Consider the following 13,793-nt stretch of genomic DNA (forward strand, 5'->3'; position numbering starts at 1 on the left):
CTCTTCCTTTGACTAAAATAGGGAAAAACTGCAGCGGCGCAGGACAGAGTCTGGTGAATACATGGATTTTCTTCTTGGACGCTTCAGTTTCGCCACATCACTGCCAAAACAAGCATTCCAGGAGCACTGCACAGTGTGGGATGTGATCTTAATCAGAAACACAGTGGAAAAACTCAACTCTGCTGCTAGTCCCAAAAATTTGTCTACCTTCCCCTTTAGCAGCCGTGTCACACAAGCCAGTTTAACTTTTAAGACGGCGAGGATTTACAACATTAAGAGATGAGTGTGTGTATCCGGTAATTAAGATTTTTACCACTTTGCTTATGCCTCCATTACCTGCTATCATGCAGGTAGTATAAAGGACACTGCAGTCTTGCATAATCAAGAGGGCCACAGCTGTTGACCTGCAACAACCTTTGAAACCGAAGGGCATTAAACATTAAACGTGAAATTTATGTTCTCAGTTTAAGCTGGCTATCTCTTTGTCCATGCAAACCGTCTACCTCAGCTTCATCACCGTATTTCATACGTTTTTGTGGTACAATAATGGAAACTGAATAGGTTTGATATTGTTTTTTCTTTCTGTTTTTAGCTTTCCATTGGATGTTTGGGTTGTTGTCAGCGAAGAGAGCTGCCTCTGTTACTATAAATACAACATTACAAGATGTTAGGGAAAGGTGGGGGTTTAAGGATAGTCTTAAATTTCTTAATTCAGATTTTTAAATTCATATAAGCAAACTTGACAGGTAAAAGAAATATCGCAGCAGCCTGGTGTATACATTACTCCCTGGTTTCACTTCCAACATGGACATTTAGCTTTCAAAGTTGACTGGAATCCCGTTTATTTTGCAAACTGCTAAATAACTGCTAATCTGCATCGTGTTATTTGTGAGCACAGATTTCCTCCTCGGTATTATTTTGTGTTGTCTTTGTCCCCCCCCCCCCCCCCCCCCCCCCCACGTGGTTCTCAATTGGCTTAGAATAAATCATTTCCTGTTTCTGCATTATTCTTGTTGGTAGCTTTGTCATTTCCTGTTGCCCTGTTTTTGCCTGTTATAATATGTGTCAGGAATCAAAAGCCTAGTCCAGATATTACATTTCTGAGGGATCAAACCGGTTCAAAAAGCAGATGGCAGACTGACTGGCCTGCGTCTTTTACAGCGAGTGAAGGCGAAGCTTTGATTCCTTCACCGTGCTAAAATTATCAGCCATCTGCAGACTCGGCAAAAACTCAGGTCGGAACTTGATTTGAAATCTAAGATCAGACTGTAACCTCTGCAGAGTTGTCCTAACGGGAAGCGTCTTGACCCTAATTCCACCCATTCATTAACGTGTCTGACCTTTGTATGTAACCTTTGTCTTTCACTCTGTGTTTTGTAGGTGGCGTTGGTGGGGATAGACATCTGTGGTGCATTTGTGGATCGCTTGGGAGAGCGGTTCAAAGGATACCTCGGCACAGGTGAGCTACCCCCCCCCCCCCCCAACCTCTGCCTTTTATTTAGTTTAGGTCATCATCTGTTCACAGAGTTCATAAAAATCTTTTATTTGTTCTGTAACCTTAAAAGGATTATTTATCTTTTCCCCTGAAATGCTGAAGTAAATCCAGCTCCCTGATAAATACCCTTTTTTTATACACACAGATCATGTGTGAGACCCAAAAGTGTTTCATTCATTTTCAGAAGCAGCGAGTGCTATTTAATAATCCAACATTTCCAAACCGACAGATGAATAAACTCACGAAAACTACGACCCCGTACTACTTTATGTGGTGATTGTTTGTACGGTTGTGTAGCCTCTTCAACATTTTGCCCTTCCATTTTCTCTCTCACTTCCACTTTGTGCTTCCTCTGAGACAAATGAGAAGCACTGCTGTTGGGCCTGGCACCACCCCTTCTCTATCGTACATCCTTCAATCTCTAGTACATCCCCAAACCACACCTTGCATTCACGACCTCAGACCGAATCCTGTATCGGATTTCATGCTCTGTGAGTGTGTTATGTTAGTGCCAGCCCTTGTGTGTGTGTGTGTGTGTGTGTGTGCCCGCTCAAGGTGTCGCCAGCTGTCTTTGTCAGCCAGACTTGCTCTTGTCACCAGCAAACATGCTCAGCCCTGCAGTGCAGCTCTGGGATGACTGGACCTGTCACACTGTGCAAAGTCTGCCATCACACACACACACACACACACACACACACACACACACACACACACACACACAGCTTTTCTGTGCAGTGTGTATAATGGTCCCTTAGCTGAACTGTGTTTCATGTTTCATAAGCATCTCTCAGAAATCTCCCTCTGTCTCCGTCTGACTTCCCTCTCTCCTTTCCTGTCCTCTCTCTCTCTCTCCATCTCTCTGCACCCACCCTCCTCTTCCCACACACACACACACACACACACACTGACGGAGGGGGGGATGAGATCATTGAAACTGAGTGACTGTATTGATCTTCAGCACTGACTTATTGCGCAGGGCTGCTGCCATTACACTCACTATGTGCGAGTTTGTGCTCCGTGTTGTTTGCTGCGCTGCTAAGTAGCGCTTCTGTGTATGAAGTGGAAATGGAAGTGAAAGCAAACAACCAAAAGTTGTAATTGACCTTAAATATAATTTCATTTTTTTTTTTGCAGTTAGACAGATGTGACTTTTCTGTCAGCGTGTGTGATTGTTGTGTTGATGTGCGCATGTTTTCATCTTTACTACGGCTGATGACGTTATTTCTTGCTACAATGCCCCCCTCTGTCATTTATTTTTTTCTGTTTGGGGGTATTGTCCTTGTTGCCAAGGAAACTGGCTGTTATGGTAGCATAATATATGCACGCACGCGCGCACACACAGACAGGAAAAGGACAGATGAGATCACTCTATCACTCCCCCCGCTGATGTTTCAGACTAGGAATGTGGGTAGGAGTGTGTCTGTGCGTGTGTCTGTGCGTGTGTGTGTGTCTGTGCGTGTGTGTGTGTGTGTGTGTGTCTGTGCGTGTGTGTGTGTGTGTGTGTGTGCGTGCTCTCATGTCATTCTGTGTGTAGTTAAGTTTTATCTCACTGCGTTAATGTCAAAGGGAGTTTTGAGTTTTATGTAACTCAGGAAGTTTACCAGGAACCATTTAAACCTTCGTGTTTTGGACTTTAACTTTTAAAAGATGAGGCTGTTACTGTTGCAACAAATCTCACAAAAACACCCCTCTGTATTGTCTGACTTAAATCTATTCGTACTTCTCATTCAGTAGCCCACTAGTTTCATAAATCTTGAAATCTCTTGAAAACGCTTAACAAAGTTTCACAGTTTTGCTTGGTTTTCTTAAGAGGCTAAAACTTTCTGAAACAGATGGACACTGCAGATTATTTATTTTTTTTTAGCAAACATTACTCAAGCTTTATTAAACGCCTTATTTGTTAGGGACTCTATTACTGTAAGCTTTGAGTTTGGCGTGCTTGTGTGTATTCATAGCAGTATGACAGTGTGTATGGGATCAGCTCAAAATAAACTGCGAGTGTGTTTGTTGTAACGAAGAGCCGTGTCATAACAATGCTTCGGGTCGGTTCATTTCGCTCTCTTGCCCTTGGCCTTTCTGCGGGATTGGTTTCTAAAATGAAAAATATGGAATATTACCAAACCCCACTAATATAAATGAAACGTCCTCGCTGATGATTAACAGTTTATGGCGCTTACCAATGACATGTGTTTTGATTAAAAGCTGATATGTTTAAGATGAAAATACACAAAGCTTATGGCTTTTCTTTTAGCACTACCTCATTTAATAGAGGGTTGTGTTAACATTCTTTATAATCCCTAGAGTTCACAGCATTTATAGACTATTGCTTTCTATTCTTTACTGCGTGTCACTGCATTAAATAGGCCCCGCTGACATTTGATGATTATTTTAGTCACGGTCCATTTCTCATTTCCTGTCCTCTTATCATAGCCCTCGTGTTGATGGTGGCATTTGCTTAAGCTTTCACCTTTCACTGACTCTTGTTACCGTCAGACCGTTCTAAATATGAACTTTGTGTATGGGTGTGTTTTAAAAGCATTCCACTTGGGGGCACTCTTTAATTTATTTGCCTTTTAAATCGGGTAAAGATTCACTGTCACATGCGCGCGGCCTAAATTCCCCTGTATCTGACGTGTATTATATTGACAGTATATTGACGGTGAAGTGTGTTTTTTTCATAAACTGACTCTCATCACCACCCCCGCTCTCTCTCTCTTTTTTCCTCGTCTCTGTGTTTTTGTAGTCGTGCCAGCTCTGGTGGACAGGCTGGGTGATGGGAAGGACCAGGTCAGGGAGAACAGCCAAGCCCTCATCCTTCGCTGCATGGAGCAGACTGCCTCGCCCATGGTGAGACATACACACAGACATGTAGATAATAACCACAGAATCGAGATCATACTCCACATGTGATGTAACAGAGAGCAGAAACATCAGGACTGATCATTAACTTTGAATAAAACTGAAACTGGATTTCAAAAACTGTTGTAGTCTGAGTTATGTGTAGAAAACCATGCATATGATCTTAATTATTTTAATTGTTTAGAAGAGTGCATGTTTTGTGATGTAAAAATATGCTAGTGGCTGTGAATTGGGAAGAAATCTGTTAATTCCTGCATAAACAATAGGCAGGAATTTTAACAGCAATATTACAACGCATGTAATAATGCTTTAGCTCCCTCTTCTGGATCTTGGAGGCAGTGCACAGGTTACATCTCTATTCTGTTTGTGTTATCTAGAAACACACCACACATTCACGTCACGGGCAGACTGTAACCTCCTCCTGTAGCTCCTTTTCTCTCCCTCTCCCTCACACCCTTATCCTTCTCGTCCTCCTTCATCCAGTACGTTTGGGAAAGGCTGCTTGCTGGTTTCAAACACAAGAACTTCCGCAGCCGAGAAGGGATCTGCCTCTGTCTCAGTGTCACGCTCAGCACGTGAGTTACTTCTCCTTCTTTTTTTCGTATCACCTGTCACCGTATGTGCAAAATATCTTGTGTGCAAATATTGATTCTTAACACTGCGCTGCTGTCATACAGCTTCAGTTTGGATTAAAGACTGCTGCGAGGTGCACGGGACTATCAACTTTCATTTTGTTTGTTGAACAAACACACACGCTCACTGCATCCAGGATTAATCCTCTTAACTCTTTGTGCGACTCAGTGGCTTCACCATGTGATCCTTCAATCGTAGTTGGTTCCAATTAGTTATGAGAGGATTTCTGCTCCTGTAGGAACTCGCATAGCCAGTGATTGCAGGGACTTCTCTGTCATAATTTGCTCATTAAGCAAACGTGCTAATTGACATAAGACTCAACAGATGGACTTTTTTTTTTTCAGGTTGTTTAACAGAATTTAAATGTGTGTGGTTTGATCTTAACTGTATTTACCACATTGAGGTTACACACACAGCAAATCTAGGCCGATAGAGCTGCTGTGCTAATTTTAGCATCTTTTGGCTAATGGAAGGTGACACTGTTGTGCTAAATGCTAAGCTCTCATAGTAAAGCTAAAGATGTTGGCTGCATTTATTACGAATGAGTCAGTTGAGCAAAATATGGCACAGAAATAGTTTGCTTCTGAGTTTTCATATATTTGCAAATGAAAGCGTGTTTTATTGACCTTCACTGTAGTCAGAGGGGTTAAGGTGTTTCCTTCCCTTCCTTGTGTTTCCAATAACTGCTATGTGTTCATTTTTATTGGCTGCCTTAACTTTGTCTTCTTGTGGCTCCCTCTCAGGTTTGGAGCCCAGACGCTGAGCCTCAGTAAAATAGTTCCTCATCTCTGCTCTCTGACTGGAGACCAAAACCCACAAGTAAGAGAGACGGTTCTGTCTCATATTATACATGATCAACTTGCCTGTCTGTGTGCTTATACTGATCTTTATGTGTGTCTGTATGTTTGTGAACGTGTTTGCCTAGATGTCATCATTTCTTCCTCCTATCAGTCTGGAGCCTGTGGTTTAGCTCCCAGGATCCAGAGTGTGTTGGCAGGCATCTTAAGGCAGCTCTGTGATTATTACCGTTATTAGCGAGGAGATGGGCTCTGTATTTCCCCCCCCACACCCAGTAGTTAACCCACACAACAGCACTCGCTCTGAGCGCGTGAGAGAGGAATAGAGAGTGGTTGGTTTAACCTCCTGTGGAGTTGCACCCCAAAGCTGAAATCTGCTTCTATCTCTTACCCAGTGATTATCTACCCACATTCTGTCCTGACCAATCAACACCCTCAACAGGCCCATCCCACCCTCAGTTGCAGAGAATCCCTTTAACAATATCCCACTACCCAATCACAACAGTGTTAATAGCATAACTAGCAAATCATATGTCTCCCATTAGAGTGTAATGGCTTTCAAGGGTTTAGATTTTAATGTGGGCTTATGTTCACAACTCCTATTCTGTGTAAGTGAGTTTAATATGTATGAAATAGTTCAGGGACCATAATCTGTTGTGTGTGCGTGTGTTGAAGTTTATTAAATCGGTCAATGTATTCTCTCTGTAGGTACGTGAGGCCTCCATAACAGCATTAGTGGATGTTTATCGTCACGTCGGAGAGAGGGTCAGAGCAGATGTGGGAAAGAGAGGACTTCCAGCTGCACGGTGAGTTTTTGTGCTTTTCCGTTATTGATGAGCTCTCTGCCTTTGCGAGCTCTGATAGTGTTTATATTTGTGTGTGTGTGTGTATGTGTGCTGGGGCTGTGGGTCCCATGACCTTGGCTCTCGGTCTGTCCCAGGCCACACCATGCACCACTCTGCCCTTCACACACACAGAGCCACTTTCATCCAGAGCACAATGCTCGCTGGCTGAGGGATGAGGGTGGGAGGGGGTCAGTAACAGAATTGGGGAAAAACGGGAGAAAGTGTGTGTGTGTTCAAGTCGCCTGAAGAGGTTCATTGAGTGGGTTTGTCCTTCTTTGGTCGTCCCGGTTACATGCGTAGGGTTGAGGGTTATTCTAGGCACACAGTGACCCCTTCTCCCCCCAGCTTCCCCCTTTTTCCCATGTGTGAGATTTCAGCAGCGGCCAGTGTTGTATGCCGACTGCTCAGCATGAGTTTTGCGTCTGTGAATGCTGGCTGAGGCCATGTGTCATGTGTTGCGCATATTAAACCGGTCTGTCTCCAGTGTAAACACACTGTCTGAGTGTGTGGGATTAATGCAGACGTGTGTGTCTGTCTGCCTTAGGTTATATGTAGAGGTCTGACACATGCAGTGATTTAGGTCTTAAACCTATGTCTGCTCTTTTTCTCTTGGTGTTGTCTGTTGGTCACACTGTAAATATGTAGACATTGTGCAGCACAGATGTGTCAAACCTGTTTTTACTTCTGATAAAATTGGAGAGCTGGTATAAATATGCAAGATTAAAGATGTTGCATACATCAAAACCAATGCATTTGCAATACCAGCAGTCTGACGCCAACATACAGGGATAAGGCAAGATGACATAATCCTTTGTTGGTCCTTATGAGGGGGAATTTGCAGCGTTACAGCAGCAGAGGCGATAGAATGGTAGCACATGGTATCAGTACAAAAGTATAAATTAGTACCAATAAATATTAAGTGCTTACAAATACTGTAGAATAAGTAAAACCATTATTCTACTGTAGTTGCTAGCACAAACAATGAGTGGTAATTGCACGGTGTACCTTGGATGTGTGACAGTAAATATCAACATTTATTGCACTGTGAATGTATTGAAGTGAAAAATACAACTCCCTTTAGTATTTTAGTGATTTAGGGATTCGCTTAACAACAAGTCTCCTTCAGGTCCCAGTACGAAACCTTAAGCAAGGTCGCAAGTGTGTTTGTGTTAGTATATGGTTGCTGGGTGGAATGCAGGGCTGTGACCAGGCTCTTACAGACTGGTTTCACATATCGGCTAAGTAGCTATGTAGAGAAAGTGTCACGACTGGGAAAAAAAAAAAGATTGTAGAAGACTGAACAGGGTAAAAGATATAATGAGAGGTGAACTTTATACTCTGTTTTGAAGAGAATGTAATATATATTCTTTAAGAGGGAAATTGTTAGCGACATACAGTCCTTTTCTTAAAAGAAGAATAATCAGAATGTCCAGGATCAGTTTATCTGTTCTTGCAAAACATACCTGTGCTATACTGCAACCGTAAAGACGTGCACAGAGTGATTGCTCATCCATCACCGAACCTGACAGCCCCTCCTGCGCTCATTGGCGTGGGTTAAACCTGCTTTGGCTGACCATCAGAATGAATCAACACGCGTCGTAATCTCGCTATCCTACACTGAATGAAGGTCAAACACTACCTTGATGTAGTGAACAGGGGTTTCTGTTAGCAATGGGGGGCTTTTATTGACAATCAGTGTCACAGAACCTTATATGTTATTTGAGTGGCTCCCTGATCTACAGATAAAACTTCATATTTCTGCTTACATACCAGTAACATGTATGAATGGACAGTTGGGAGTCTTAAGTCTTTTAAATGTACCAACAAGGGATTACCATCTGACAGCAGCCTCCTCTACCTTATAAGTAGGTCAAATGGCAGTTGATTCAGTAGACCTGCCTCATGTACACATTTCCTGTTGAAAAGGGAGATGAGTTATTTGAGTGGTCTCTGCAGGACACAGGGTGGTCCCTTTTCAATGACAGCCAAGGTGCAGCGGCATACGGGCAGGATACTTGAATTAGATAATATGAAGGGGGGGGGGATACAGACAAGCAGGGGGGGAGAAAGAGAGAGAGAGAGAGACATAGATGGGGGAGGAGGAGCCTTGCTTTCTGTCTGCTGCTCGCTATGCAGCCCCTCCCCCTCTGATGAGTGTGTGTCTGGGTATTGGAGGGAGGTTGTGTAAAGGGTAACTGAATCTCTTTGCTGCCTGTCACAAATTGGCCCACTTGACTCCTTTTTTTTCATACGGACACCTAAAAAAAGACCCTGTCTGAGATTTAGCTGTATTTACCAACGTGGAGTCGGTGGGTGTGTGCTTCACCTACAGTATGTATGTACGACAGTAGGTGGTGCTTTATCACATGCCGGTAGCATGCTTTGGTCTCGCTGTTTGGCTTCTTCCTTCTCTCTCACGTCCTCTCTCCCTCCCTCCCTCCCTCTTCCCGTCTTCTTTACTCCCTCCCTCTCAGAGCCACTGCACCATGTTAGATACAAAGAGCTGAGGACCACAGTGTGTCACTAGCATGGGAGCTAAGAGAACGTTGCGCAGCAACGTAGCAACCTATTAATCAGTCCACTGGGAAAAGCTAAGGGAAATAAGTACTGAAGGCTCAGCGCTAGGCTATTTTTGAATTGAATAGACAAACACAATGCTAATGAAAGAAAGGGAACCACGTGAAAATGCTGCACGGCTGAGGAGTCAGTTGCAACGTTAATCGTCGGTTATTAGGAGCTTCTAAGCTGTCTGGTGGTTGTGGACCGGCAAACGGATACCAACAGACAGGGCAAGGTGTGTATCACTCTTAATTCTTGTGTGCTCACAGCAATGGCTAACCTTTTGGCAAAGAGACAATAGGGTAGAGGCATGTCTTTATTGTGTTTCTGTCATGTGTAACCCACAGTGCTCAATAAGCAGGAGATGTTTGTTTTTTTGTGTAAAGCTGTTATTTTAGTGTGACTTCTCTCTAGTTTGGGGTGTATATTTTACCTGATATTTTACCTGTCGTACCTGTATGATCAGATCTGTCTTGTGACTGTGTGTCTGGGGCTGAACAGGACGTTAGGAGGACTTGTGTCGTGTTGCTACTGCAGCTACATGACTGTGACTGCCTCAGCAGACACACCCACCCACTCACCCACAGACAGACACGCAGGCTGTCCACATGTTGGCGATAAGAATACTCACCTTTCCTCTCTAGGTCAAAGCTGCAGAGGGTTTGCCCGTCTGTGTGTGCATTTTTGTTTGTTGTGATTGTGAAAATGACCGACTGCATTTTTCTTAATTCAGACACATCTGCATGTGTCGAGGTCAGTGTCTGTGTTTTGCTCTAACCTTCCTTCTTCTCTCTCCAGGTTACAGACGATATTTGCTCGTTTTGATGAAGCCTTGAATTCAGGCAACATGGCTCTCAGCCCGAGTCACGGTCAGTGCCTTTTCTCATTTATTTTGCCACAGTTGTATTGGAGAGAGACCAGGTTGAGTCATGTTGTCAAGATGGGTTTACTGTTGTATGTTTGATGTGTGTGTGTGTATATGTGTATGAGGGGTTGCTTCTGCGTGTCTAAATCTGCATGTGCTCTTGTGGTTGTGTCAGATTGCTGCCATGAGCTCCTGTAAGAAGACCTAACAGGATTAATGGTTTAGTGTGTGTGCGTTTTCTGACAGAGCCAGACCTGAGCCGAAGGCTAATGATACTGTCCACCAGTAGTATTGACTGTGGATCTCTGGGAACCCCAGGCTTCACCAGTATTGTTTGACCATGGAAAGTGCTAATGATATTGACAACACCGTTACAGTGATGTTTCACTTTGCACTTTTCACATCTCAAACTATGAAAGTAGGTTTAGGAAAATCCTTACGGATTTAATGAAACACTGACACCTATTCATGCGTCCAAACATATTAAAAGTGTGGTTGTAAGACTTAAAGCTTATTGTTTCTGTGAAAAACCTTTATTTATTCATTAGAGTTTGGCTATCATCTGTTTCTTTAGCCCTGTTCACACTGGATTAGCATTATCAGGGAATGTCACATGAGGTTTGTGGTGCAATCAAGCTCTGTGTTTTACTCCAATTTACTGATGTTATCTCCGGATATGATGCAAGGCTCTGATACGTTCTGCTTCCACCCCACCACATATCAGTGGTACTGTTGTACCTCTTACACCACTACACATGTTGACACTTAATACTAACTGTATTGATCCCAATGGAGATTTCATGAACTACCTGGCATATATGTCTATCAGCTCCACCTATACTAATGTGTTGGACACATTAATGCATCAATGAATAGCATCCAATTCATCAAAATGTGCTGCCGTGCAAATAATCCATCCCATCATCCTTCCACATTTTGCTTAACGATTCTTCAGCGAGATATGGCGAAGTAAACAAAATTGAAAACATGCCCCAAATCACAGATACACAGATTCCCACTGGATAGGTATTATCACACAGCCCCTGTTGAGAATTAAGAAATAGATAAATAGGTAATAGTAATTGTAGTGGCATGTAAATCAGGATGTAATTGTCATTTAGTACCCACAGACTGACCGCCAGCTCCTTATGCAGTGTCACAGACCCCTAACCTAAAGTTACCTACTGTTACTTAAACAGTGAAGTAACCAGATGTCACATTTTGGGGAAAGACTGTCTCATTGGTTTGAGCTGTTAACCAGAGCTGAGGTATCAGAATAGCGTTCATGGACCAGTGCACCCATCCCTGATGTGTCAGCTGAGGATCTTGTCCTGTGACAGGTTGCACGAGCACTGTACCAATGTACCAAAAGATGATTTTTATTAAAATACATAAAACTGAAAGCCTCTAAACTCAGAATCAGGATCAGTAAGCAAGGATTTTCATTAATGTTAATAAACATGTCAGAAGGAAGTTGACTGCATAAAATCTTAGTGGTCTGATTGTGGGTAATGACTTTCTACAACTAATTGCAGGTTCAGTGTGGATTTACTGCAGAAGCAATGTATAGACTGTACTTGTAACATGTAGATTATGTATATAGGCCACGTAGTACACAAATCAAGATGATCTCCTTACATGAAGATATCCCAAATCTGTGTGAAATGAAGTCTTAACTGTGTGTTTATAAGCTGAGTTTGTGTTTACCGTGGGCTCAGTTAGGTCTGGTGTTATTGGATGTTTGTACCTTTAAGCTGTCCTGTCACTATAGCTATCTGTCCGACACTGACCACAGTGGTTGGTTCTCCAGAGGCAGTTGCACAAGTGTTTACTTAGAGCGATGTGAGGAAGGACTCATGTAGTGGGTCCAGCTGATGCTGTCTCTGGTGGCAGCAGAGGGATGGAGGGTGTGTGACTTTTTAACTCCCAACTCTTGAGGGATAATCTTTGCCTTTTTTACTCTTCTTGTCTTTTGCGTTGTTTGCCAGAAGGGTTTTTGGCCACTGTCTTATCACTTTTCATTTAAAAAAAGAAAAAAAAAGCATCATGGGAAAGTTTGTCTTAGATCGTGAAACAAAACAGTGGGTGGTCATAATTGGCTTCGGCTTTCGGAAATTGCGTTGGTGGAATTGTGATTTTGTCCTGTCTGTAATTCTTGTGCACTTGTGAAACGTTCTTGTTCGCTGCCCAAGTACTGTTCTAAAGTACACATCAAAACAAGTACAGTCCAGCTATCTGGATGTGTGGTTGCCCTGCACGTTTCATGCAGGATGCATCCGGAGGTATCCTGTGTGGATTTGGGACAGCCAAGTATCCCAAAATTAATTTTGCCGGCGTCCGCAAGTACACCGCTGTTCTAGTTACAGAATGCCCTTACTGTGTCCTCCTATTTGTAGTTTAGAGTCCAGCTTGTCAAGTCCGTACTTGGTATTGATAAATGCCCCGTGTCTTATGATAACATAGCATTGGAACCTCAGCTCACACCTTTTGATCGAGGTCGTCTGTGCCACAACACTGCGTACCTTTAACACGCTTTAAGCCTTCAGTTAAAGTCTGTTTCTTCAACGTGTTACTGCTGTCTTAACTATTGTTTGGCACTCAGCAAGTAACACCAGGTAGCCCAAGGCTGCCAGTTCGCTGTTTTTGCTGTGAAAATAGGTTGTAGAAGGTAAGAAACGTCTGGAACATAGGCAGGAGTTTTCTCTTAAGCACTCCTCAGCCTCTTAGTAGTGGACACAAACTCACACCTCCTGCTGAAACACACACCGTCACAATTACTTGCCCTTGCCCCACATCGCTTTTAGGCCAGCTCTTGGCGTTTGCTTTAAAGAGTTTTTGGGCAGCTGTTGCTGAGGGAAGAGGAGAGAGGGAAGGAGGGGAGGGCGGGCGGGCAAAGGACTGAGGGAGGAAGCTGACAGAGATCTCTGGCAGTAGCCGAGTCACAGCATTGTGCCTATCACTGCCTCTCACTGATTCATCATGACAGAGACAGAGAGAGATTGAACAAACAAGGGGGAAACGGAGATAGAGGAGAAAACAAAGGACATAACAAAAGGACAGAAGCAAATCCCGGACAAAGACAGGAGGGAGATTCTACCCGTAACGCTGTAAATATGGCAGTAGGGGATGATGACGACGGTAAGTATGTGTGTTTAATCTCATCTGGCTGTGGATGCTGGCACTCAGACAAAAGCTTGTCAGCATATGGTTTTCGACCGAAATCAGCTTAAAGTCCAAGCACTTTCACCCCGAGTGCTTTGGCTCAAACACAGGCTACATCTGTGTGTGTGTGAACTGGGGTGCCCTTAAATGTCTTCATTATGTTGTACTGCACTTGTGTGTGAGCGTGCCTTAGTAAAAGGTACTTGTAGGTTTGTTGAGGTATAACTCCTATGAGAGACATGTTTGGGAGAGATGGTTGTGTTGTCATGACTTATCGCCTGAGGCTTGACTTTCTTCACGCTGTATCAGTCACAGTTCCATGCTACGGTACCGCCACCCGAGCTGAGGATACTCAACTGGAATTTTTTATCAGGATGCACAATCTCTTCTTTCAGTTTGCTCTCAAGCTGTATTGTTGAAGTTGACTGAATAAAGCTTGGCTTAATTCTGAGATACTCTGGCTCTTTCCCGTCCCACGTAACCTTTCACTAACATAAGGTCAAGCGCATGTCGCCATCGTTCTTTTTCTAGCTCTCAAACTTAAGACCAACCATGTGTTTGTGATTATATGAATATAG

General features: G+C 43.3%; 1 protein-coding gene across 16 annotated transcripts in view; it reads left to right on the top strand.

The window, feature by feature from the left end:
- Positions 1-13,793, top strand: part of clasp2 (cytoplasmic linker associated protein 2) — a 50,015-nt gene that overhangs the window by 4,026 nt on the left and 32,196 nt on the right. For 15 of the 16 annotated variants that reach the window (XM_084563162.1, XM_084563156.1, XM_084563164.1 and 12 more), the window contains exons 2-7: positions 1,381-1,459; positions 4,239-4,342; positions 4,838-4,929; positions 5,731-5,806; positions 6,493-6,590; positions 9,987-10,057. In XM_084563162.1, the coding sequence (XP_084419288.1) occupies positions 1,381-1,459; positions 4,239-4,342; positions 4,838-4,929; positions 5,731-5,806; positions 6,493-6,590; positions 9,987-10,057 (520 nt within the window). Of the gene's footprint in view, positions 1-1,380; positions 1,460-1,545; positions 1,987-4,238; positions 4,343-4,837; positions 4,930-5,730; positions 5,807-6,492; positions 6,591-9,986; positions 10,058-13,793 lie in introns of those variants that run through there. The other variant, XM_084563157.1, reaches the window with a different exon arrangement.

Source organism: Chelon labrosus (assembly GCF_963514085.1).
Source record: "Chelon labrosus genome assembly, chromosome: 16".
NCBI classification, from domain to species: Eukaryota; Metazoa; Chordata; class Actinopteri; order Mugiliformes; family Mugilidae; genus Chelon; species Chelon labrosus.